Source organism: Amyelois transitella, chromosome 16 (genome assembly GCF_032362555.1).
Source record: "Amyelois transitella isolate CPQ chromosome 16, ilAmyTran1.1, whole genome shotgun sequence".
NCBI lineage: Eukaryota > Metazoa > Arthropoda > Insecta > Lepidoptera > Pyralidae > Amyelois > Amyelois transitella.
Genome location: NC_083519.1, coordinates 8,107,349 through 8,133,287, shown reverse-complemented (window position 1 = coordinate 8,133,287; position 25,939 = coordinate 8,107,349). Strand labels below are relative to the sequence as shown.

The 25,939-nt window shown below is 34.6% G+C and overlaps 1 protein-coding gene across 2 annotated transcripts; it reads left to right on the top strand.

Moving 5' to 3' along the window:
- The first annotated feature begins 126 nt into the window (after positions 1–126).
- On the top strand, positions 127–7,342 carry LOC106129749 (uncharacterized). Of its 2 annotated transcripts, XM_013328413.2 has the most exons (8): positions 127–448; positions 847–898; positions 1,486–1,624; positions 2,451–2,579; positions 2,941–3,930; positions 4,077–4,212; positions 4,696–4,755; positions 5,350–7,342. In XM_013328413.2, the coding sequence occupies exons 1-7, from the start codon at positions 367–369 to the stop codon at positions 4,749–4,751; spliced, it is 1,584 nt and encodes a 527-aa protein (XP_013183867.2). In that variant the 5' UTR covers positions 127–366; the 3' UTR covers positions 4,752–4,755; positions 5,350–7,342. The 2 variants fall into 2 exon arrangements, with proteins under 2 accessions (XP_013183867.2, XP_060804519.1); XM_060948536.1 differs by having other exon boundaries at positions 4,696–7,342.
- Positions 7,343–25,939: the final 18,597 nt, after the last annotated feature.

Below are 25,939 nucleotides of genomic sequence, written 5' to 3'. Positions count from 1 at the left end.
CTCTCGCATAATCATTTGTTGCATTCACATGTTGTCAGTTGTCACTGTCACCAAATGCTGTCACTCTGACTGTCTAGATTAAAGACTAGAACTTATAGAACAGATGATTCCTCTTGCTTGGCTTTGTTTTGTTTTGTTTTGTTTGATTTAATTTGATTGTTGAAAAAATAAACAAACATAACATAAAAAAATTAACATTACATACATACCATTACATCTGCATGAGAAGAGAACAGTTTGTTTCTATGAAATCTAAGTGAAAAATCAAAATTTATTCGCAAAGTTTGAACCCATACCGTCAGTGTTGAATGAAAGTATTAACAATTTGTTATTTTAATCCTTCGTGATCTGTGAAGTTTTTAGAAAATGGAGAGTACAGATGCAGAGACTGTCAAACGGGATCAAAAAGCTTTGGATAATTACCAGGAATCGAGGAAAAGACAAAGAAGTACGTATTCTTAGTTAAATTATTAAATACTTCTTCATTTTTGTAAAAGTTAATGATGAAATCTAATTAGTGTCTCCACCATCATCTGCCCATAACCAAATTTCCAATAAAACCAACCATATCACGGGATATTTGTCATATTTGCCTTTTTTAACAGTGCCCCCTGATTCCTAAGACCCCTAACTCTTTATAATTTCTCTTTAGTATCCCTAAAGTAAAGGATTTCCCCTTTGATAAAAAAAAGTATAAAGAGGATAATGTGTGTGTAATTAAATGTTCATCTTTCTTTTCTTCTGTCAAAATCTCACCTCTGTAGAGGAGTATCATTTATGATTATGACTACAATAATTAATCACTAAATTTTTTTTATTAATTACTTTAATTTTTTATATTTTTAGGTTATTGTGGATCACCAAGCGATAGTATATTGGATTCACCAAAGGTCAAAAAGTAAGTTAAATCCTTGGGTTATGGTTACGGCTAACAATAGCATTTCTTCTTTCTCCTGGTTTAAGTCCTGTTATATCCTCGTTACTCAGGAGAGGAGCCTGGGGAACGCCGTTGACCATGATCCTGGATAATGTGAGTCAGGTTTTTACACGAAGCAACTTCTATCTGATATCTGCATTCATGCAGGGGATCCTAAACTGGTATTGGACCATGGATACACATTCAGTTTCTTAAATGTGCAGCTAGGTGTGCTTAAGATGTTTTACCTAACCATAAGAGCATCAGTTAGTATCAAACATAATATCATATATTTTTTTACATACATATAATCACGTCTTTATCTCTTATGGGGTAGACAGCTTACAGTCTCACAATGACTGGAAGGCCACATTCTGCTGTATGGCCTAAATATGGAATTGGGATTCAAATAGTGATGGGTTGCTAGCCCATCGCCTAAAAGAAGAATTAGTAGCCTTTAACAACATTCACGGGAAAGAGATGGAGTGCACCTTTTCTAAATTATTGTTCATTTGAGTTGTTTATGTTACTGATAAAAATAAATTTATTCATTAATTTGCATGTTGCAGAGAGAAGACTGATGACTCATTGGATGCTTCAGATAGTGTATGGCACATTGACCCGGAAGGATTGTACGGACTCAAACCCGAATACCTGAGGATTTTGGGGATAGAACCTCCTATCTGCAATTGGGTTTATGTTGAGAATGTAAGTGATTTGTTAAAATAAAAAATAAAATAAAAAATCTAAAGTGCTGTGTGTTTTCGGGTACTTTTGACCTGACCCTTTACCAGGACGTCCTTAATTTGATCAAGATACGTTCGTCTAGGTCTTCCCACTCCGACCTTTCCCTCCACACTCTCCTTGTATATCTGCTTAGTCAACCGAAACCGCCGAGCTTGTATGAAGAGAGTTATGAATGTGGACGAAGCGAAAGAAGTATGCAGAGATCGTGGCAAGTGGAAAGAGGTAGTCTCTGCCTACCCCTCCGGGAAAGAGGCGTGATTTTATGTATGTATGTATGTATGCTGTGTGTTTCCTGGTACTTAAGAAAGGGACCACTCTATATCTTTATCATGGATATCATCAAGGCGACAAAGGGAAAGGAAAACAAACTTGTGATTCTATTCAAAGGTGATGGGCTAACAACCTGCCACTAATTTAATATCAATTCCATCTAAAGCCAGACAGCTGAACAAGGCCTTTAAGTCTTTTCAAGATTGTCTGACTGCCTACTCCATAAGGGATATAGATGTGATAATTTAACTTTACAACAAAATGGCCTCTACTAGATACAAATAATGGACTTCTGAGATTTAATACAGAAATACACACATCATTTGTAGCCCATGTGTTGTCCAGAACTAAAAGCTAATTACTGTTTAGTTCCATCCAAATACATTCAGGTGTTTTTTTGTATAATTCTTTAGACTTATCAAAAACTCTTAAATAATTTCATTTATAGTATACCTACGTTGTTTTAGAGGACCTCATCATTATCAGATATACGATATATAAATAATTTACTCCACAGTTCAGATGCGACAAGATCGAGTTGCGGGAAGCGTTAGAGTTGGCTGGTCACGTGGTCGTGTGCTCCGTAATCTACGCACAGCCGAAACATGCCAAGGTCATGTACAGCCACCCATTGGAAGCTGTTCAGGTTTGGACATTTTCACTTTTGCTTGTGGCTTTGTTCGCTTTAATTATTCGTTTATGGGATTCGTAAGAACCTTTTCTATTTAGAACTATATGTATGTAAAATTTTTACTAGGGACAAGGAAGTTAAATCGTGAAGAAGCGAGATACAAAGAAACGGTAGACTATTTAATTCATTTCTGTTCCCGTGAAAATTCCAAAGGAACCTTTGCATGCAAACTTTTAAATCTTTAGACCCATCAGTTTAGGTCGATATGTCAGTGAAAACATCAGTTACGAAAAATAATTTAAAACTTACGCTTACTTCTTCTGTAATATGTTTCTTTTATTGTATGGTTGGTTAATCTTAGTAATGTTTGTTTCAGGCCATATCCATGTTAAACAAACAAATATTTTTTGGGAGTCCTCTATCGGTGAAAATGCTGAACTATCCGTTAGGGACTGTCATACTACCTAGATCGCTACCAGAAATAGGTCCAGGCTTTGGAGCCTACGGGAAGCCTTTGAGGGATATTGTGAAGCATTACGAAAGATTTATCAACAAAGAACCTCATACACTAAACACTTTACTGTTTTTCGACCGAAATGATCCTAAGGATGTTGAAGAAATTAAGGAAGCTATGAGCTCTGTAAGCAGTGAAGTGACTGGCAGCGAAAAAAAAGAAGATATTTATAAAAGATTTAATTTTTCAAAACAGTTCTCAATAAAGTACATAGAAGATATCAGTGAAGATTCAAAAATTGATACTGACGTAAAGAAAGAGAGTTGGGGCACGGACGTTGCTGTGCGTAAAACAACTCCACCTAGCTATTCTCCGGATAGTCCCACCCGCAGTCCGGCTATCGCTGAAAATAATCGAACTAACCGTAAGCCGATAGAAGTAGTCACGAGTGAACAAAAATTTTCGTCAAACAATATAAGGCCTATGAATTTAAGCGGGCCAATGGCAGGGCCTAGCTATGGGTCTGTTGGATCTACAGGGCCTATTCATTTACATAATAATGGCCATAATAATATATTGCCCACTCCAATGGTCCAAAGAGCTATGATAAGTTCAAACATTGGACTGGCCAATGTTGGTCCAAGATTTGTGCCAAATCCCATGAGTCAACATGCATATGGGAATAATGGGTCAATGACTGTGCCCGAATATAGGAGTAGTGCTCCTATGGTGATGCCTAATGGCCCCGGGATAAGGCCTAGTGCACCTATGGTTGTCCCTAATGGCCCCGGAATAAGGCCTAATGCTCCCTTGGCTGGGCCTAACCCTATGACTGCTTCTGTTGTACCTGCTTTGAGGCCTTCTGGCCCAATTTTGCCTGCGTCGAGTTATTGTACAGTACAATTTAGAAATGTGAGTATTTTATAGAAAAGACAATATAATAAAAGCAACTTCCGTGGGATATATTATGTAAAAATTAAAGAATTTTCTCGTACGATTTTATACATCAAACTCATTTATATATATTATGTTGTTAAAACGATCTTCATTTTTTACAGTTGCCACCCACCACGACATTCCAAATTCTTTGCGATAAAATGTCGCAATGTGGTCAGGTGATGTCCGTACAGCTGACCACGCCCGGTTGTGCCACTGTTTCTTTCTCGCAATCGGCGCACGCGCAGAACTGTTTCCGTATCCTTTCTAAAAAAACTATTTTAATGAAAACATCGCTCACTTAGTTGAGCCTGTTCCCTGGATGTTTACATACATACGTACATACGTACATATCATCACATCTATATCCCTTACGGGGTGGACAGAGCCAACCTAACCCATCGCCTAAAAGAAGAATCCCAAGTTTATAAACCAATCCCTTAATCGCCTTTTACGACATCCGTGGAGAAGAGATGGAGTAGTCCTATTCTTTTTTTTATTGGTGCCGGGAACCACACGGAAACCTGGATGTTTCTTGGCAATATTTTCCATCATTGTTGGAACGTCGCATCGGTTTGCATGAAAATTAATGTAGCTCAGAAAATTATCTGTTGATGGATTCCAATCTGTGCATTATACATCTTCGTCCGCCTTTTGAGTCTGATACCTCGACCACTCGGTGACGGATATAGTTTGTAATATTTATTTTAAAATATCAAATGTTCCTTAGCAAAAAATCAGAGCGTTTCAACAATCTTTGCGTCGACGGCTGTGTGATCCAAGCTAGAATTGTCTGAACAGGTAAGTTTATCTACAGTGCAGTATTTAATACAATTTGGGCCACTTAAAGTGAGTACTCAAGAGTCAACTTGCATTTTCACAAAAACTAATACCTATACAGGGTTATTTGTATCTAATGAAAAACTTTTAAACGACTACTTGGGCACTTCAAAATGAGCATCTTTTGTTCTACGAGATTTCGTGATTCGTAGTTTTTGCATATTAAAATAAATAAATGCTCATTTAATTTCTACTTTTACCGGGTTCCGGCATAATAAGAGTCCTTTGGTATATCACGACGTCAAGCCAGAATTTTCTCCGGTCTAAAATGATGAGCTGTCGGATTGATTGATTGAATAAATACTTTTTAATTAATTTTTTTACATCTACGACTCCGTAGCTCCGAATTTTTTTTTGTATGTCGGTCACTCAAAGGCCTTTTATTTATTGATTGATTTGTCGTTCAGTTTTTTTCATTGGTTGCCCCTAACTAAATCCACTGGAAGAGATGGCCCTTTATAATACCTATATAAATATAATTGATCAAGTGACCGGTCAATATATAGAAAAAAATATTTTATTAATTAAATGTGTCCTTAATTTAATGTGTTTTAGGCAGGTAAAAGGGCATTTTGATTGCGCTACGAAGTTTAACAGGTATAAGTATTGCATTTTATACCAAGTGGTAAGTACATTATAAATAAGTTAATGTAAGTTAATTGAATAAGACATGTAAAAAATGGCAAGACAAGATTCTCACATCCTCGTTATGGTTCTGTGGAGACGAAAGGGGACTACTCAGAACTGGGATGGTAATTACACAAAGTGATTCCAGTCTGACCTCCGTGACTCTGTTGATATGAGCCTGATCAGCTTGAATCATGGGTCACTCAACTGCTCATGCAAGCACAAATATTTAGGTAATAATTTTTAAAAATTAAATTTTTAATGCCAATATTTTAAATTTTGGTAGGTAAAACCAATTTATGAACTTGTTAAATTTAAGCATTTTTTTAAGGAACGTAGACATAAAATCTTTATATAAGTTATACTTACAGGTATTTACCTTTTATGAGTAAATACGAAATTGTTAGTGGGAATAAAATGACTACTTATAATTGTATTATATATAAGTACCTAGTGATTTTTATTTAAGAAATTTATAATTTTAAATTTGTAGAAACAATGTTAAAATATAAAATACTATAGCGAGTTTAAAACCTTATTTACGGCTGTCAACCTCGACCAAGCAGAGCTGTGTGTGTGTATTTGCCGTATTTCAAAGGAGCGTAATACATATAAAATTAAAAGCTCGTCTGTAATTAGTCGAATCGTTTAGAATCTTACGTATAGATATCCGTAGGATATAAATTTAGCACGAGAGGTAGATTGATAAATTTGCGAAAATGTGGAAGATATTTAAGATAATACAATTCATCTCTCGTTAAGAATCCTATGTAAGTTTATAAATTTCCTAGGGAGTTTGTTTATATATAATATTGTGTTTAAATTTTTTTCAAAGAGTTCATTCCGCCTAGATATATGATTTTCGGCTCCCAAACTATTGACGTTTGTTTGTTTGACGGAAATTTAACTTTTTACTCTTAATTTTATTTTTTACCTTAAGTATTATTATTTATTTTACTACTATAATTTTATTTTAAGCACTTAAACACATAATTCAATGTGCATATAAGTTAAGTTTTATTCAGAGTATGAATAGGATTTTATTTAGTTCTTTATATAATACTAACATGTTTTCATTGACCGTGTGTGTGTTTATTTAGGTATATTAATTTGTAAGACCTTGTAATATATTTTTTAAGATTTTAATTATTTATTCTTAAAATAAATGTTATTATCGATTTTAAATCCATTGTCACTAATACAAACTGTTTGAGTCTGTCTACCCCGTAAGACTACATTACATATTATAATCGTTGATGTCATATCCATAAGTATAATTAAATAGGGTACGCGATGAACAATGCAATAAAGATTTGAAGAATTCTCTTATAATAAGAAATGAATACACATGCGCAAACACAAATTCATGAATTTCAATTAATCAGCCAAAAGCGCTAAAATCTCTCGAATACTCCATTAAAACTTATATACTCAAGACAATCAGAAACGCTCCATGATGTAAAAAAAGGCCGTATAATTCATGGAGTTTTGTTGTAATTTTAATGAGACTCCATTAATAGTAGCACTGAAACAGCTTTGACTGTCGCCAACAAAAGTGCTCGTTAATTTATCTCGCTCCTTTTTACCACTCGTTGACATAATGTCGAGAAATTCATTAATTTAAGAACTGAGCTCAAAGTTACTTTGCTACTCTTAAAGCCTCGCGCGACGCGGGACGATTCTATGCATCCTTTTGTGTTGTAGACTCCAATTAGCTATGTGTTTGATTTTTCATTCCAATGACTTTGAACTGAAATGCAAATTTTGAAAAGAATATTTATTTTTGGCGCTGTAAGAATGATAATATTCGTCCTCGTGACGTAATAAGAGCCGCCTGAGAAATAGTGGTTGCTAACTATCTCTCAATGTATTATTATTTTATTCAGCACTTAATTACAGAAAATAAATTATTTAAAATATTTATAATTTTAAATAAGGCACTTGAAATTCAGCCCAAAGTTTTTGTCACAGAAAGAATGTTAAAAAACTAAACTTAGCGAACTGTAGCATCACTAGATTAGCTTATTTGACATTTTGATTAATGTCAAATGAAAGTGTGGATTCAAGGTTTATTAACAGAGAATGATGTGATCGTAGCTTATATTTTTGCTTGTTTTAATTCCCATAATTCGTTTTCCTCAAATACACCTTAAATACCCTTAAATTCAAGTCTAGCCCGTAGCTAGACGATTTTAAAAATATTCTTTTTGCGAGATAGCCTTTAATGGAATTGAGATTCAAAGATTATGACAGGCAGCTTGGTAGGTTATATAGAGTCAGGAAAGCGGACACCAGGCCCCGAAGCTTAATGGCAGAGGGTGCAACTGGGAACACGCCAAAAGGAGAGAGAGAGAGATCTTTATATCAGTTGCCTGTGGTCGAAATCGACTTAAAAGTTTTATGAGCTTACCTATTATAAAATAAACAAATTAATTAATATTATTATTAAAGTATACATTAAATATATTAATTAAGGTTAATTTAAGTATACCTATACTGAATGTGCTATAATATGTTAACATAATTACTCTATGTATTGACTTATATTAATGGAATAATTTAAAAAATATTTGAGTTAAAGAGAATTTATTCAACAGGTTGTAAAATTATGAGAGGTGTTTTATATTTTATTTTTAATCATTTTAAATTTTTGAAATGGACTTTCTCATCACATTTTAACGTCTTAATTAAAACAAAAATTCACGTTATGTTGTTATTCATCAGCAAAGATTGATTAAATATTCTTTACTGATGAGTAAACATTACAGACAGGATATAATATTAGCTATGATCTGACTAACCTTTGTTAGAAGTAAGAATTTCAAAATAGGAAATTAATTTTTATTTTAGAATTAAGGTACAGAATAAAATAAGTTAAAACACTAGAAATGTTTTGTTTTATTCACACCTACCTTAATAAATATTAGGTACCTAAATTTATCTTGCTATATATTTAAGAAAAGTATTATAAATGAAATAAAAAATCAATGTTTTGAATCAGTTCTAAAGCGTGTAATTGTTTGTTTTGTTTTAATTTTAACCACGGAATATGAACAAATTCTAAAAGACTGACATTTTTAACCTGTGGTTAGGTTAGCGTCAATGATGTCTACAATTTAATATTTTATCGTTATTACAGAAGCTCACACCGGCGATGTCGCTGGTAAATTACTGAAATTACTAAAAAAAATAAGAAACATCATAGTTATGCCAACATCTTTTTTGCACAGATTGTAAAAGTCTATTAATATGGTTATTTCCTGGCGAGCTTAGAGACTATCGACTCTATTCCCTAAAAAGGATAAAGATGTGATGTGTATGTTTATATAAAAGGATATATAATAAGTATATACATACATACATATGATCACGTCTTTATCCCTTACGGAGTAGATAGAGCCAACAGTCTTGAAAAGACTGATAGGCCACGTTCAGCTGTTTGGCTTAATGATAGAATTGAGATTCAAATAGTGACGGGTTGCTAGCCCATCGCCTAAAAGAAGAATCCCAAGTTTATAAGCCTGTCCCTTAGTCACCTTTTACGACATCCATGGGAACGAGATGGAGTGGTCCTATTCTTTTTTTTATTGGTGCCGGGAACCACGCGGCACATAAGTATATATAATAAGTATAACATCCCGTCCCGTTTGTCTTCCATATTAGCCGTGTGTAGATATTAATGCACGCTCGAGTGGGTGAATTGATTAGGCTTTCGCGCTAAATGTGCATGACCCTATTGTTTAATTAATGCGGTGCTAACAATGTCAATGCGGTGTATAGATAGTGATTACATGTTGTTAAGGCTTTCCAACTTATGTAATTACTATCGGATTTCTACGAATAGGTATGATCTATAATCAAAATTTATAGACAACAAAAGTACCTATGTAAATAGATCGACGTGTACACTTTTTTATTTTTTTTAACATTAAATTGCATGTACATGTATAAAACTTTACACGGTCACGTACCGCGGACAAAAATGTATTTCAATAATTGTTACGGAATGTGTATAAAGCTTTATAATAAGTTACCTGAAGCAATAAAATGTTTGCCATACCGAAGATTCAAAAATGCAGTTCATGAATATTTACTGAAGGAATGTTATTATAGTGTTAAGGAGTTCCTATAGGCCAACTGTACAAAATATTATTAATTGACAATGTGTGAACTAAATCTATTAATTTATATTTGACATAATGTTATTTCCTACGCCTCAGATGGCAAAGTATGTTTGACACCATATTTTATTGACCACCTCTATGTACACATATTTTTAAGGAATAAATGAATTTTGAATTTTGAATTTATAATTACTCGAAGTGATGTATTCAATCGTCATAGGGTTACAGAAGTCATATATGGACTAAGAGCAATAACTGCTGTATCCTGTAATTTGTGATTGCACCTAATAAAATAAAAATGAAATAAATTATGCATCCACATCTTCAATTTGTTAGCTTTGTAGGTAAATTAAGTAAGAAGAATTGCTCTTAAGGTGAGGGAAAACGTGGTAAGAAAACCTGCACATTCTGGCAACTGGATGTGTAACGGGTTTAGGTTACAGAGGCTCGCTTTGTGTCTCACCTGACTCGCCCAATCCAGGATAATATGGTCAACCGATATGGTAAAGGGTACCCCGGGCTCCTCTCCAGAGCAAAGAGAATGTAACCGGGGAAGGAACAAGAAGAATTTTAAGTTAACCTACCTATATATTATTAGAATAGAGGCCGCTGCCGCTATAAAGAGTAGCCTGTATTTTATTCTGGGTCTTCAGCCTACATACCAAATTTCATCGTAATCGGTTTAGTAGTTATTGCGTGAAAGAGTAACAAACATCCATACTGACATACTCACAAACTTTCGCATTTATAATATTAGTAGGATTACTAGGAAAGAAAGATAGTGATGAATGTTTTCAGTCATACAAGAGCATCAGAATAACGCATAAGCTATACAAACGAGAGCGAAGCCTCAGGCGGAAGCTATATGCGATAGCTTCACGAGCCATTACATTGCAGTATGCACAAGATTGTCATGAATCTATATTAGTCAGTGGCTAGGAAATTGATTTACGTAACTCGTCATTACAGCACGGGTTATCGAAGGCAAATATAAAGTTTAGTTTATACTGACCAGCGTTAGCGGTGTTAAAACAAATTTAAAACAAGGCCCTTAGAGTCTTATTGTAACAGTCGTTTATCGCTAATTTACGTAATAAACTGGCTGATTTTAGTAATGACGCACACAAAATGTTATGTAAAATTGATTTGTCAGTCTGCCTTCTTAAAACTCGCAGACAGAAACAGTTGGTGGAGTAAGGTGATCTTAGGTGCACTTCGGGCTTGTGTTTGGAGAAGAGTAAACACAATTCTAAGGTAGCGGTAAGCCCACGGCACCTACAGTTTATCCTACAGAGTGGTTTGTCCCTTCTTATTAGGTCACTTTTATACTTATTTCTGCAATTTGTCTGTGTAACAAAAGTCCAAACTGTGGTCAGATGGACTTCTCAATTAGGTCTATGGTTTCAGAGAGTGAGTCTTGACTTATTCTTTATCATCTGCATAACTAACATAAGTACCTACTTATGATGAAGTATATGTAAATTATTTGTAATTTTTTTTATCTAAGGCTAGAGACGCGTCTGCTCTTAGCTCCTGTAACTCAATAACGCCATTTTGGTATAGTAATTGTTAATTACGATATTGCCTGTCTAGTGAATTGTGGCAAGCACGCTCGCTTCAGTGACTAAATTATTATATGCCCGGATGGTCCAGGAATGATGGAGACGCAGCCTAAATTCACATTGGAATGTTAGATATATAGATAGTTAGAACGTTTATTCGACAGTGCTACAGACATAAAACAAATAATACAATACCTTAAAACTTAACTGAAAGAGTAACCCTGTTTGTCAGTCATCCTGTGTTATGTATGTACATTGCGGGCTATAATGCCTTTCCGATATTTAACTTAAGTACTCGTATAAGTTACGTACCTATGTAGGTAGTATCCATTATATTATGTCTGTGGATATATAGGTACTAAAATCGGAATATCACACTTATTGACTTTTGTTTTTTAAATCTTTGGAATATCCATGTTAATGAATATACCTAGATACTAATGTTCCTTAGAGTATCGACTAAAATCAAAATAATACCTTCATAAAATGGCATGCCATATTTTAAGAATGACGTGTCGTCGTCTTGCGCTGGGACACAAATAATTATACCAGAATTGAGATGAAAGCAAGTGCTAGGTATGATGGTGTCGCAACCGGACCCATCTTTGTGAAGATTCCGAATTATGGTAGAGTAGGATAATTTTATCTGATTCTTTCTCTCTGATTTCTGAGTGCTCAGTTTTAATTGTTTCTCAATTTCAATAATATGCATACAAAAAAATGGATTCTCAATACAAATAAAGCGGCAGACAGAGAGACGTGCAAAGCGACACCGTTTTATATCTGCTACGTAAAGAAGATAAAGTATCGCTTGCTATTAAAGAGATGAGAAATAAAGATGGGATGGATTTAGTACAGAAAAAGGCGAAAATCTCTGCCGTTATTCATTGTAGAAAAATCTCTAAGGTTGTCTTTAAAAAATTGCGAACAATTGCGTGGTAATGGCGGATTATGGAAATAAGTTGATTCTTGCCGTGAATAATCTTCTCTTGGAATTCTTCGCTTCGCTTTATGAAAACTATAAAGCGGAACGGTATATCTATTAAATGAATTTCCCTTATTTTTAAAGTAAAATTTCTTTTTAATAGCTGTGCTCTGAGGCTGAGGCATCGCTCCCTTGATAATTCGAGATATAAGCACTTATTATGTTATTCCAGGCTGGCCTACGAGTATATCTGTCAAGTAGATTTTGCGTGAAAGATTTTTGCAAACTTTCGCATTTATGATATTAGTGTAAGAGTTGATTAAGAAACAAAGAAATTGTATAAAGAGCATGAAAGGGAAAACTGTTCAACATAATTGTGTTTTGTAAACTGTAATCTGTTGGTGGTACTTCCGCCAACTTTAGAATATCCTATAAAAGTAACACACATACACACACACAAAATACTAACCCTTTTTCACGCGAATCTACTCATTCTATTTTCAAATCAGATCCTGTTAAAATTCATTAATTTTCATGCGCATTTGAGCCCAGTGAGGTCCATTTAATTGGTAACACATGTTACCTTAATAGAAAATTACAATTGAGAGATTATTGTTGGAAATTGTAACAGAAAGCAAAGGAACAGCTTTGACAATTTAATTCGTATTAATAAAAAGACGGATGAATTGTTATTGAGATCTTTTGGTGATCATCGAGTTTCAGTGGGGAAGATGAAAAAATAAATAGAATAGAATAGATTTATTTACAAAATTGTATACAAGGTATCACTTATTGACGTCACATCACTTAAATCTAATTATAACTACTACCGCTTCCAAAGCGCATGTGTAGAAGAAGCGGCGGAACAAACTACACTGCAGCATTTACATCGGACGTCAATATACAAATATAGATCTCTTAAATCTAAATCATGGACGAATGCACATTGTCTACATTGATACACAATAAATGAATTGATTATCTGTTGCTGTAAACATGGCAACATGAGAAATTTACTTTTTAAGACTTGGTGGACAGTATTACCATTAGGGTGTGGCCAGCGTGCCGCCGACTTCGCCCGACCTAGGTCTGACCGACTCGGACAGACTGGCTTGTACGTGTGTAATTAAACGGCGCAGTGCAGCGTGCAGTCGCAAGTCATCGGTCAGTGTCACACTGCACACATACTTATATGATTCTAACGGCCTCTGTGGCGCAGCGGTAGTGCGCTTGTCTGTGACACAGGAGGTCCTGGGTTCGAATCCCGGCCAGGGCATGATGAGAAACGAACTTTCTCTTATTGGCCTGGGTCTTGGATGTTTATCTATATAAGTATTTATTATAAAATATAGTATCGTTGAGTTAGTATCTCGTAACACAAGTTTCGAACTTACTTCGAGGCTAACTCAATCAGTGTAATTTGTCCCGTATATATTTATTCTAATTTTATTTTGTACTGTAAATATAATTGTATCGTATTATATTCAAGACGCATCCATCTATCTTGTAAATATCCGTACAAATTCAAACAAAATTTTATGCATACGAAATCCATGTTGGAACGCATGCAGAATTCAAGCAATTTTGTATGCGCAGGATATTATCGTAAACTCAGAATTTATATTGCTTCCTATACATACAAAGTTCCAATAAATGCACCAAAATATTAAAGGATAAAAAGAATTAGGAAAAAAGAATAGGACCACTTCCCATGGATGTCGTAAAAGGCGATAAGAGCATATCCCTTATAAAATTGAGATTCTCTTAATCGATGGGCTAGCTGCCACTATTTCAAACTCAATTCTATCACTTAGCCAAACGTCTTTTCAAGACTGAAGGCTCTGTCTACTCCGCAAGGGATGTAGACAATTGATGAGAAAGCACTTTATTTAATTAAATTCCATCATTGAGGCAAACCTACATCTGAACGTGGCCTGAATCTTCTCAAGACTGTTGGCTCTGTCTACCGCGTAACGTATATACCTAGACGTGATGATATGTAATTAATTCAGATTAGAGATTGGTTTGAATTAAGTTTAAATGCGATTGTAAAGTTAATGGAGGTTGGAAACATAAAGGTAAATATGGTTTTAAGAGGATTACCCGAGTGTCGACCTGTTAACTTCGGCTGCGAGATCGGGTATAATTGGGAGTAGGAATATTAATATGTTGAATTAACCAATTCAACTTCGTAATATTCAAGACGTGCCGTGCGGTTCCCGGCACCATTAGAAAAAAGAATAGGACCACTCCATCTCTCTCCCATGGATGTCGTAAAAGGCGACTAAGGGATAGGCTTATAAACTTGGGATTCTTCTTTTAGGCGATGGGCTGGCAACCTGTCACTGTTTGAATCTTAATTCTATCATTAAGCCAAACAGCTGAGCGTGGCCTATGAGTTTTTTCAAGACTGGTGGCTCTGTCTACCCCGCTAGGGATATAGACGTGTCCATATGTATGTATGTATGTAACTTCGTTATAATTTCTTACGGCCATTATGAATCAGTTTTGGCTCCACCGAGAAAAAGACGTGATTTCACTATGTACATAAATGTAAAACAAGCCTTTTTCGTAGCTTTTCCCCTTTAAACTGGTGTGACAAAATGGTGTGACTACAGATCTGCAATTAAAAACTTTACAGAAATACCGTGTACATATTGTATACGATTATATCGTATATTGTATCTAGCAAGATTTAAATTTGACAAAAACGGTGTCAGAAATGTGAAAAAATTAAGTGGTGCAAACATTGTTTTTTAATTACATATGCCTTTTTTTTAAAGACCATTGTACCTACTGTTAGTTGTCAAATAAAATAAAAAAAGATGATTCGATGGCTCGTTAGTAAATGGTGCAAACCACAAATAGGTTAGGTTCTAGTAGTTTTGACTAAGTAAGGAGTAAAAAAAAGAAAGAATAAAAATTGTTTATTTGTTACAAAATACAAGGAATACATTAAAATGACAATAGAGAACCGAAGAGTAAATAACAATAGACAAGACACCTCGAATTGAGCTACGAAATCAATTACTGCAAGTTGATCGTACGATTTCAGCAAATTCAAGGGGTTGTTAGAACTTCGTGAAGTTTCGCTGAATAAACATTTTGAAGTAGGTACAAGTTAACTAGTGTGGTGTGACTTAGAGACGTTATTGAAACTGCGAACGTGTAAAGTAGGTAAATTAGGTTTTAAAAGTGACAGTATCAACTGCTCATCATCTTACACACATTATTTACATGGAAGATGTTGATGTTTTGGTCCTATTGAAATTCATGACTGCATGCCTCTCAGATATAAACATCTATACCCCCAATGTCATTCATATAACAATTCATTTTTATATGAATAAACTACCTACCTGCCTGTTACCTAATATTACAGATAAGATCTTCTAAGATTTATTTTTAGATTTTCAAGGCAAGGGGCAATGAAAAGGCAATATTTGAGCTTGTGTGCACTACCTTAGGTTTCATCTTGCTTAGGCAGGTTGAGGTCAAACGCGCTGAAATTAATTATAAAAATACTATTAATGGGAATGCTCCGAGGATCGTACGCGGCGCTAAATTTCCATTCAGTGTAATCTACCAAAAGAAACCATTCACCCTTTAAACTTTGTAGACCTTCGATACTAAAATTCCTTTCGATTTAACTTGTAAAAAGAAAATCTTCACCCTATAAAGTTCATAAGAATTTCTGAATAAGATATCGCCAATTGTGAGTTGATGTCATGAATTTGCCAACTCGTGGGAGTTATATGTGGTGCACAATGCATTTAATCTTGCTATTATGCACTGTGTCCCTGCAACTTTTCTCATCGTTCCGTCTGAAGCCACAATCGCTTGGAGGGGGCGCCAATGCTGCCATAGACATAATAAGATATAGACTGTAAACATTTATCACCATTTATCTCAACCTTGAATTTTTTCCAGTTGCAACCTGAAAATCATAGACGTGACAGTATCAATCAACGAAAATGACTATCATTTTTTTTATTATGGGACTGCCTTGAATGCGGTACTGCTGTTGGCTTTGTCTATCCCGTAAGGAATAAAGACGCTGACATGTAGGAATGTAAATTCCCTTTATTACAGAAAACAACAATGGTCAAAAGCTTACATTGTTTAAAGAATCTCGTCCGTGCAATGTTTTGGAAAGTTTTTGTTTGTTCATCTCATTTGTTAGGCTATTGAAGAAAAATGTCTATAATATAATAGGTCAGCGAAGACAGCAGCGTAATGCAAAAAGTTCGCAGTTCGCTGACCGCTCGCAAACTTTTAATGTAAATTTTCCAACTTTGCCTCATCGATATTGAGGAAATGTAGGATGCAAGTCAGTTTATGAAAATCTGTTCGCCGGAGAAGTTTCAATGCCCATTTCTAAGTCTTGTACGTCTTAGACTTTAATAATTTATTTTGAATACCAATTGTAATGAAAAACATAGCTGAATGTGTGGCTTAAGTTTGGCACTCATAAAAATACCTACATATATATAACCACGTTTTTATCTCTTATGGGGTACACAAAGCTATTAAATAATACAAGATGTAAATAAACCCGCTAATGCCCCTTGGGTAGGCTAGGAACCCTGCGTGCCAAGGGACCACGTAGTCAGAAAAATGACTCGAAGACATTGAAAAGAAAAAAATTTCTTATATAACGGCGCGACTCACGCTTAGCCAGTTAATTCTTAATCAGTCGCTGACAAATTCACTTCCGTGGATTCTCAATATTCGTCCGGATTAAAAATGAGAGATTGGGAGCAGGCAATAACTGGATTCTTATTGGATACTAAAAGAGGATGAGATAACGCCAGTTGCCGAACGAAATTTGATATCATGCAATAAAAAATTTGCTGATGCTTTATTGGATTTTAATTTTTTTATTGACCGTTCGGCCTTGTGAATTTGTCGCAAAAATTTTGCTTAATTAAGTAACTCATCGATGAATGAAATTAAAGTCGATAAGTTCAGTAGTAACTTTACTTACTTATTATATCTATAAATGATTTTACATATTCAGTGGTTTTAATACGAACTGGTAAATATAGGACCAAATTAATATCACTTTGTGCCGATACATGGTACGGCCGCAAACGGAACTAACGAATGAGACACGTTAATTTTAAAACACCTTTATTACGACGTGGAATAAAAAACCTTTCAATCGAAACCCTTGCGAGTTCCACCCAGCGATTATTATCAGAGGAACTCCACAAAAAAATTACAAAGGTAACAAAAAATAATGAACATTTGAAATAACCACAATGGCTTTCATTTATTCCTTTGTAACGTCGACAAAGAATATCGGGAACGCAATCAATAGTAGATTATATTTCTCCAATTAAGAGATCCGTGTCGGAGAAAGAAGTCCTTTTCGTGAATTACAATGATTGAGGGCGAGCAGGAAAGGCGAATAATGATTTCTATTAATGTCTTAGATATTATGTGATGTTAACTAAACAAAGACAAGGTGAAAAGACTTATCATTTATTGACAAACGAGGAATCGTTCCACGTGTTGTTCCTCAAGTTTAGTTTGTGTCATACATAAAATAAAGCGTCCATTTTCTGCTAGTTGCAATTAAATTAATAAATTCTAAGTATAATCTCAGTTTAAATTCATTTTCTTACTAATCACATTTGTTCTTGTATTTTCTTTCAGCGAAGCAAGATGAAAAGGGCTCTACTAGAAATTTATTGCTGGCCACTAATACCAAAATAGTTAGCTGTCTGTCAGTTTGGTACAGTCAGCAACCGACATAAAACCATCTAGTTTTAAGCGAAGGTTTACTTTTAGTCTAGACTAGATGTGCACAATGGTTCTCAATTAAATGAAAGCTTTTATTTTTTAGTACTGGAAATGATGTAGAAATTTACGATACAAGTGGTATTTTTTATCAAAACCCATTTTCATATTTGTTTTCCACTCTTACACACACATAGTCACGCCTGTATCCCTTGCGGGGAAGACAGAGGTAACAGTTTTATAAAGACAGAAAGGTCACATACAGCTCTTCGTTTTCCACTTTCAATAAAATTTACTTTCTACTTTCTTTGAACTTACTTTAGAGACTTCATATATATATGTAAATATTGATTATTTAGAGTTTTACGACATCACAGATAATGTTGTACACATGGACACATCTTTCCTCTTGCACATAAAGTGAAAGAAAAAGTAAAAAAATAATAAAATTAATGGCGTATCTTGAGTTTTATAAAATTTACTTTTTATTAAAAAAAGAATAGCCTAAAAAGATTTAATTTCACTCTCGCTTTCATCTTATTTTTTGCTTGACTGTACCAACGAAATAGCTGTGTAAAAGCCACACTCATTTCTCTAAAGGCTCTTAAGCTGATGGAGACGAGAAATATTCGGGATTTAGCCGGTTCTTGACAATTTTTTACAGTATTGGGTTGTGAGTGGATTAAATGAAGTGTAAAAGTATATAAGGAAGTACTTATAACATTATATATTTTACTAGCTGTCCCGGCAAACGCTGTTTTGCCATATGAATGTTTTTTTTTGTACCCGAAGGGGTAAGCAGAGACTACAACTTTCCACCTGCCACAATATCTTTTGTTTAATTAATTGTCAATATCATAGGATTTAAATTAGTCAGACATAACTACTTATTTTGAAAGAACTCTCAATAAAATTTATTCTTAAAACATTGACCAATAAAAACATTTGCTACAAGAAGTCGTCTATTAAAAATAAAGTCAATTTAAAAATAAGAAATACTGTGTGCATTTATTTCGAGATCAAAATATTTGTCAGGGACTACATTCCCGGCTCTAGATAGGGATGCGAATGCGAACTATTTCAAATCTGACATTTTGAAATTAGAATTCTCCGAGCATTCCAGTTTTCCTCGTCAAAACGTAAAACGTGCGCCTACGTTAATTGTGTTTGGCCAAGCCACATGAGTAAATATAAACCAATAGGGTATCACCTCGAAACTTGCATGCATCCATGCTTGTCACTTACTCGGGAGGTTTAGATAGACATTTTTCCACGTGTTGCGATCACTTTACTGTCATGTTTACTTCTATTTTTTGGAAACACATTTTATGCTATTGCAAACAAACAACATATAATTTATTTTTAATACAGGTATATAATTATTATGTGCGCGTTTATTATAAATTATAATTTTATAATAAACGCGAACGTAACGTACCTATATTTTATCTCAGACGTATTCATCATTGAAACATGATTCGAAACGTCCGAGATAAAATAAAGGTAAAATAAAAAAGTGCAACGTGAAAGTTTAAATCAATTAATAAAAATATTTTTTTAAACAGTAATGCAAATCTGATCGAACTTTAAATAGGCAGGTTATCACAAAAGCTAAAACTTGCCTCAAGAATGCATATTTTAATTTTTACCGAAAATAAATACATTTTTTTTTTCAAAACTATATTAACTCATGCGCTCTGTCCGAAGAGTATGATGGTAGTCACAAAATACAATTTAAAAATAATGTTTATGAGAATGAAACAATCGGGCTTGCATTAATCCAAAGAAAAGTAAGCCAAATATAATAGATTGAGCTTAACCCAAAGTAAGTTCGAGGTTTGAACTTTACAGGTTCACATATACATATTATTGTTTCTATTTTACGTATTTATTATTACAAAATATTTGTTTTTTGATGAAGTGTCAGAGTAAAGCATCTTTTTTACACAAATAAACGATGTTTGTAAAAGTCAAATTAGCAAACTTGATGACAGTTATTACTTGTTATTAACGGTAATGTGTTAGTTAAAGTTTAGGGTCCCTCCCTCAAGTTTCGCCTATTGATGTTGTGATATAAGTGACAACTGGGGGACAGTTAATTATCGTTTAGGATTGATTTATTGATACTGTTGGTACACTCAATGGACTTTAACCTTTCACTGCCTTAGTTCTTGTTTAAAAGCAAAAAGGTTTGAAAATTGCAAATTGTATCTTATTGAGAAAAAGTATGCAATGACACGTGTGAATGAATAACATGAACACAGACCAAATATCGGAATACCCCTTTAGGAATAGGGCATGATGTTAAATACTAACGAACAACTAAATTACCAACCATAGCTAAAAATCTCGGGAAGATTCAAAAGCCTCGTGCAGTTGTATGGCTAAGAGATGGAATAAAGGTTCTATCAGTGACAGGTTGCTACTTGTTTGACCATCGCCTAAAATAATTCCAAGTTTAAAAGCCTTCCAATTGATTGGCTTTTACAATCTGCACGGGGAGAGAAGCATCTGGCACATATTTATTTTTTTCTTTGCTACCAGACCAGCATGTAAGTATGCATTAAATTAATGTGCGTTTATTTCCTAGCTCCTTCCCCTTTTCTACCTCCACGAACTTTGTACTTTTGAACCACAAAACAAACAGATAAATTTACATCCATTCTAATAATATATAGCTGAAGAGTTTGTTTGTTTGAACGCCCTAATCTCAAGAACTACTGGTTCGAATTGAAAAATTATTGAAAAATTACGTTGCAAAAACGGGGAAAATTATTCATCCTTGAGGGCTTCAATGATGCCCGAAATAACTATTCCACGCGGACGAAGTCGCGGCCACAGCTAGTATAAACATATTTTTATATTATATTCTGGCGAAGAGTCAGGTCAAAAGTACTGTAACCGACGAGCTTTCATGAAGAGAGTTATGAACGTGTATCCAGCAAAAGACAGTCTCTGCTTACTCTCCGGCAACGCAGCGTGATTTTATATCTATGTATTACCCCAGTTGCTATTCTTAAACCACAAATTTGGCTTCATACCGTGGTTACTGTACTGAGTAAAATAATTCACAATAGTAAACCTAGATCTACATTATACCAAGTTGGAATTCTGCCAATACAAAGACAGTTTCCCATCCAATGCAATCCCACGTTTGGATGCCTTAACGACAGCTGAATAAAGAGTTAATGACGCTAGTATTATCGTATTAAAATCGCCCAATGTCCAAGTTAAAAAAAAATGATTTACTTTAGATGCTTATTAATTTTCCCAGGGATGTCTTACGAGTAAAAGGCTCCTTAGGGAAAGGTTGATAAATTTGGAATACTTCTTGTAGGCGATAGGCTAACAACCTAGCTGTCACTATTTAAATCTCAATTCCATCATAAAGCCTTACAGCTGACCGTTCCCTTTCAGTCTTTATAAGACTTTTGGCTCTGTCTACCCCGCAAGTGTTATAGACGTGAGTATATGTATGTAGGTATGTAATTATTCTCGGAAAAAGTAGCTTATTTTTAAAAATTCAGGAGTTACATTCCTGAATATTTAGTTTATATGTACTCAAAAATTTTGATTACTACTTCTGCTATCTGACCTCGCTCGCATAGTTATAAACTTGCACTACGAATCAGAAGCAGTAACTTTAATTAGATATTGGTTTCTACAATGAATGAATGGGAATAAGTATTTCCCATTAAACGGGATATCACAAAATCAGTTTGCAACTCAAAATGTCACAGTACCCTTTACATTAGTAGGTAAAGGCTGGTATGTCTTAGATAACGTAATTACTACTAATGTCTCCACACCAAGTTCGCAATTTGGGACGCATCATGTGTGAACACGATAGCATTCTGAATACCTCAACTATGGTGCATGATTAAGGACAATCGACTAGAGGGTGAAAATAAAATCATTTTTTATTTCAATTACGGAAGCATTTTTGCAACTTCATAATTGAGCCACACATACACATATTTTTAATTATATCTTCTTTCCGCTTATCTCTAAACCGCTGAGTTTGAATGATTAAATTTAAGAATGTCGGTAAAGCGAAAGAAGTAGGTATGCAGGGATCGTGGAAAGATGTAGTCTCTGCCTAACCCTCTGAGAAAGAGTCTTGATTTTATGTATGCTCTTTTTTAAGCCTAACCACATCTATAAAATTTGACTTCTTACTTCTCGAAGGTCGCGTTTAGTCTCATGGTTTAGAGTTGCAATTGATATATAGAGAAAGCATAAGTTGCTTACCCATCGCATAAAAGGAGAAGAATTCAGATTTAAAATCTGCGCGAGAATATAGCACCTGGCAGTATGGTACCTTACTTAAAACCTACAGCTTGGCATATTAATAATTCGGACACCTTCACTGTTTGACCGCCGAAGCTCTTGGTACGACCGAAGCTGTCAGAAATCTAGTGTGTATGTCTCCATAGTAAGTATTTACTCATGAGTGAGAACCTGCGATTAAATTCGAATAGCTCTAATACCATCTATGCAATATGAACGAAGGTAATTAGTAGGTAATAAGCCGTGTGTTGGCAAATAGATTTAGATAGGAGGCCTATTAAATTGACACCTGTATTTCTCTTTTCATATTGGACTCCCACGCATCGTGAGCGATCCTACACATTCACATGATTCAATGTGTAACCATGATTAAATATGGGTTAGGTTCCCTTAGAAAGATGACCGGAGTCGTTTTGTGTAAGAAACAGACTTACAGGTTGACGTACCTCCAGGAACCTCTCCAAGGAGGATATTGTAAAAAGGAATTAAGGGATAAAACTTTTGAATTGCCTTATAATATTAGCCAGATATGCTCGCAGCTCTGCCTGCGTGAATGTTTTGCTGTGCGTTGTATGTTAGTAGGATATTTACTTTAGAAAAGGAAGAGTTTTATTTATAGAAATAAAAAGAACAGGCCTTTATTTTGTTCGTATCATGAACTAAATTTGTTTGATACCTAATTTAATTATTGCGTTGGATAAGGATATAACAATATTAAACTGAAAATTAAAATAAATATAAATATGACCAATTACAACTTGACAAATTATACTTTGACATATTCGTAACAAAACAATTACAATTTGACATATTCGTAAACATTGATTTGTCAACGTACGTAAAGGTCATAAGAAATAATTTATTACGTAAAATTTATTTGCCTGTAAAATAAATTTCTCACACTGTTAATCTTGACGACGAAATATAATTATTCCAATTTCAACGACTCCTATTGTACATCATATCTATTCGTATTTATTTGTGCGATATTAAGCTGTTTATAATCAACTCCGACGATCCATTCTAGCATCTAATTGAATTGGTTGCGAACTTAGGTATAAATCAGCGAAATGGTCCATTGTTCATAATATTTTGATTAAGGCACATTAAAACTGTTAACTTTAGGCAAAATTGAAAAGTTGCCAAGTTTCCGTTGTCTTTCAAACATTTAATTTAAGTGAATTATGAAATGGCCCAGTTGTTTTGGAATTACCACAGGATCATCGTTTGTTTGAAATTATAATAGACTGTCCGAGAGCCCGAACTTGCTTTGTTGGAAGAGATTTACTTTTAAACTTTTGTGTTGCTTTATAAATACCTATTGTACTTACATATTACGAAATCAAGATGCTAAAAACATATGTATAAAAGGTATGGTAACACATGGTGTGTTACCATCGCAAGCCTTTAAATGAAATTGCGTTCGGGCGAAAAAAGAAACAGATTTGTTCACGCGTACCATGAACGCTTTTTTGCAGGAATGGCGTAGGCGTGACCTTTTAAACTATATCAAATTTGCATTGTATCGAATCACTTTCTTAAAATAATATTCCTATTAAATACCTCCTTTTTCAAACCACTAAATAACGGCTGTTTCAAAATATTTTGTTTTTGATATATTTTTATTTTTATACCTAAATAAAAAATACAAGGCTTTAAAGGGCATTAGGCATAAGGGATATCATTGAATGTTCCTATAAATAGAATTGTCAAATAGCAAAGGAAAAAATTGAACTATTAACGCCACTTCTCCATTCTAATAATGTTGCCATTTCATCACTGCGCATTTAGCCTTTAGAAAGCTATTAAGGCTCCAGATCTAGAAGGATACGGTCAAAGGCTGCCTATAATTGGACCGGAGGGAGCAATTTACTATGTAGTTTATATCTTTTAATGGATATCTTGTATCTAACTCAAGTTATTCTCCCAGCTGTAGTCTCGGTTGCATCCTCAGCACTCTGGAGAGAAGCCACCCAGTTGCCTGAATGTGCAGGTTTCCCCACGATGTTTTCCCTCACCGTAAGAACATTGGTTAGAATTCAAACGAATGTTCATAACTTCGAAAATAGTCATTGGTACATGGCCGCGGTGGAATTTGAACCGGTGCTTTTATGGTCAACAAGCGGTTTAACTGGACACCTTTCCGATACGACCACCGATGCCCTTAACTTGTATCTAAGTTAACATATAAGTATATCTAGCTCATATTGCAGCAGATTGATGCACATAACGCACTTAAGTTTTCAATAAAACAAAATCTGTTTCCTAAACAAGGAATGGGTGAAATAGTTATTAACATTTTTAAACAATAAATACTGTAATAATCCTCAATGCTTTTTATGTGCGCTGCCTCTTTAATTATGGATTATCCTTTATATTTTGGTTGACTGGAAGAAATTCCAATTGGGATAAGTCCGTCAATGTACATATTCTTCTAAATTCAATAACTGTTTTGTGATTTTTTATATTTTTTTTGCAATAAAGAGTTTACAAACGAACTGTTAGATAAAACCGATTACATAAAAACCGAAGAGACACGATTGAAACCTTTTTAAAATTTGTAGAAACTGGTAAGGAAGCACTTTACAATGGCTGAGTACTTGCTAGTTGAGTGAGCGTCCTCATTACTCCACTTGAGTGCTGAGTGCACTCTTAAATGAAGGTTCTACATCTAACGCTATAAAGTCTGATTCAACGTGGTTTAAATTAATTGCATAAGATTTAATCAAACGGACATTCCTATGGATATTCATACACACATATATCAAGTCACGTCACTTGCGGGGTAGACACAGCCAGCAGCCTTAAGAAGACTGAAAGACCACACGTTCATCTGTATGGCTAAATGATGGGATTCAGATTCAAATAGTGATAGGTTGCTAGCCCATCGCCTACCAAAAAAATCCCAGGTTTATTAGCCTTCCCTTAGATGCCTTTTACGACATCCACGGGAAAGATGTGATATCGTCCTATTCTAAAGTGCTGGAAACCATGTAACGTCATGCGGCTTCGGTCTCCCCGGCGCCCCTTTTCACAACCCAACCTTGGTCCCTTGGTCTACAAATGCATGCACCCCGGGTCTTGACTTTTGGACTACCAGCATTCACCAAGTTTAGTGGATCTCTTGTCTATAGCTAAACCCACCACCATGGAAAACTAGTCTAAATGAAGTTTGTCTTTAGTCTTTAAATTTTTTAATCATCTCTCATTTCTCGTACATCACTTTAGCATAAGTTTACTTAAAGTTATTTTTGTTATAATTTATCTATGCTTTAGCATTAAGTCTCCTTTCGAATCCCATTTTTTTTAAATTCCATGAACAGTAAAGATTTAAAAGGAAAATAAACGCGAAAAATTACGCAGCCGCTACTGTTGGAAACCCTAAAACTCACGTTCTGAATTTAAAAACACCTTAAACACATCGTAAAGTAAAGCAGTGTTACAATAAAGATCGCTAAACCCGCGTTGGCATCTAATTTCGCCGAAATCATTTATCAGGTGGGGAATAACGACTTATGGTAATAGACTTTTGTGTTTTGACTTGCTGTTTTGTATACAGGTTTGAAGATCACTGTTGGCGTTTTAAAATAGGTTCTAATGCAACGGGATTAGAACCTATTTTAACGAGACGAAAGGGTGTCTAATAGGAAGGTTTATAAACATGGTATTGCTCTTGTAGGCGATGGGCTAGCAATCTGTCACTATTTGAATCCCAATTCCATCATAAAGCCACAAAGCTGAACGTGGCCTTCAATTTTTCAAAAATGTCGGTCCTATCTACCCCGCAAGGGATATTGACATGATTATATGTATGTATAGCGGATAAATAACCGTGAATAAAATAAAGGCTGTTTTATTAGGAAAGAGATAGA

What these genes read in the sequence shown, in the direction of transcription:
- LOC106129749 (XM_013328413.2), top strand. Translation starts at nt 367, where the DNA reads ATGGAGAGTACAGATGCAGAGACTGTCAAACGGGATCAAAAAGCTTTG. An exon ending in ATTGGGTTTATGTTGAGAAT is followed by an intron (nt 1,625 to 2,450) that starts GTAAGTGATTTG and finishes TTTACTCCACAG; the next exon opens with TTCAGATGCGACAAGATCGA. An exon ending in GCACGCGCAGAACTGTTTCC is followed by an intron (nt 4,213 to 4,695) that starts GTATCCTTTCTA and finishes GCAAAAAATCAG; the next exon opens with AGCGTTTCAACAATCTTTGC.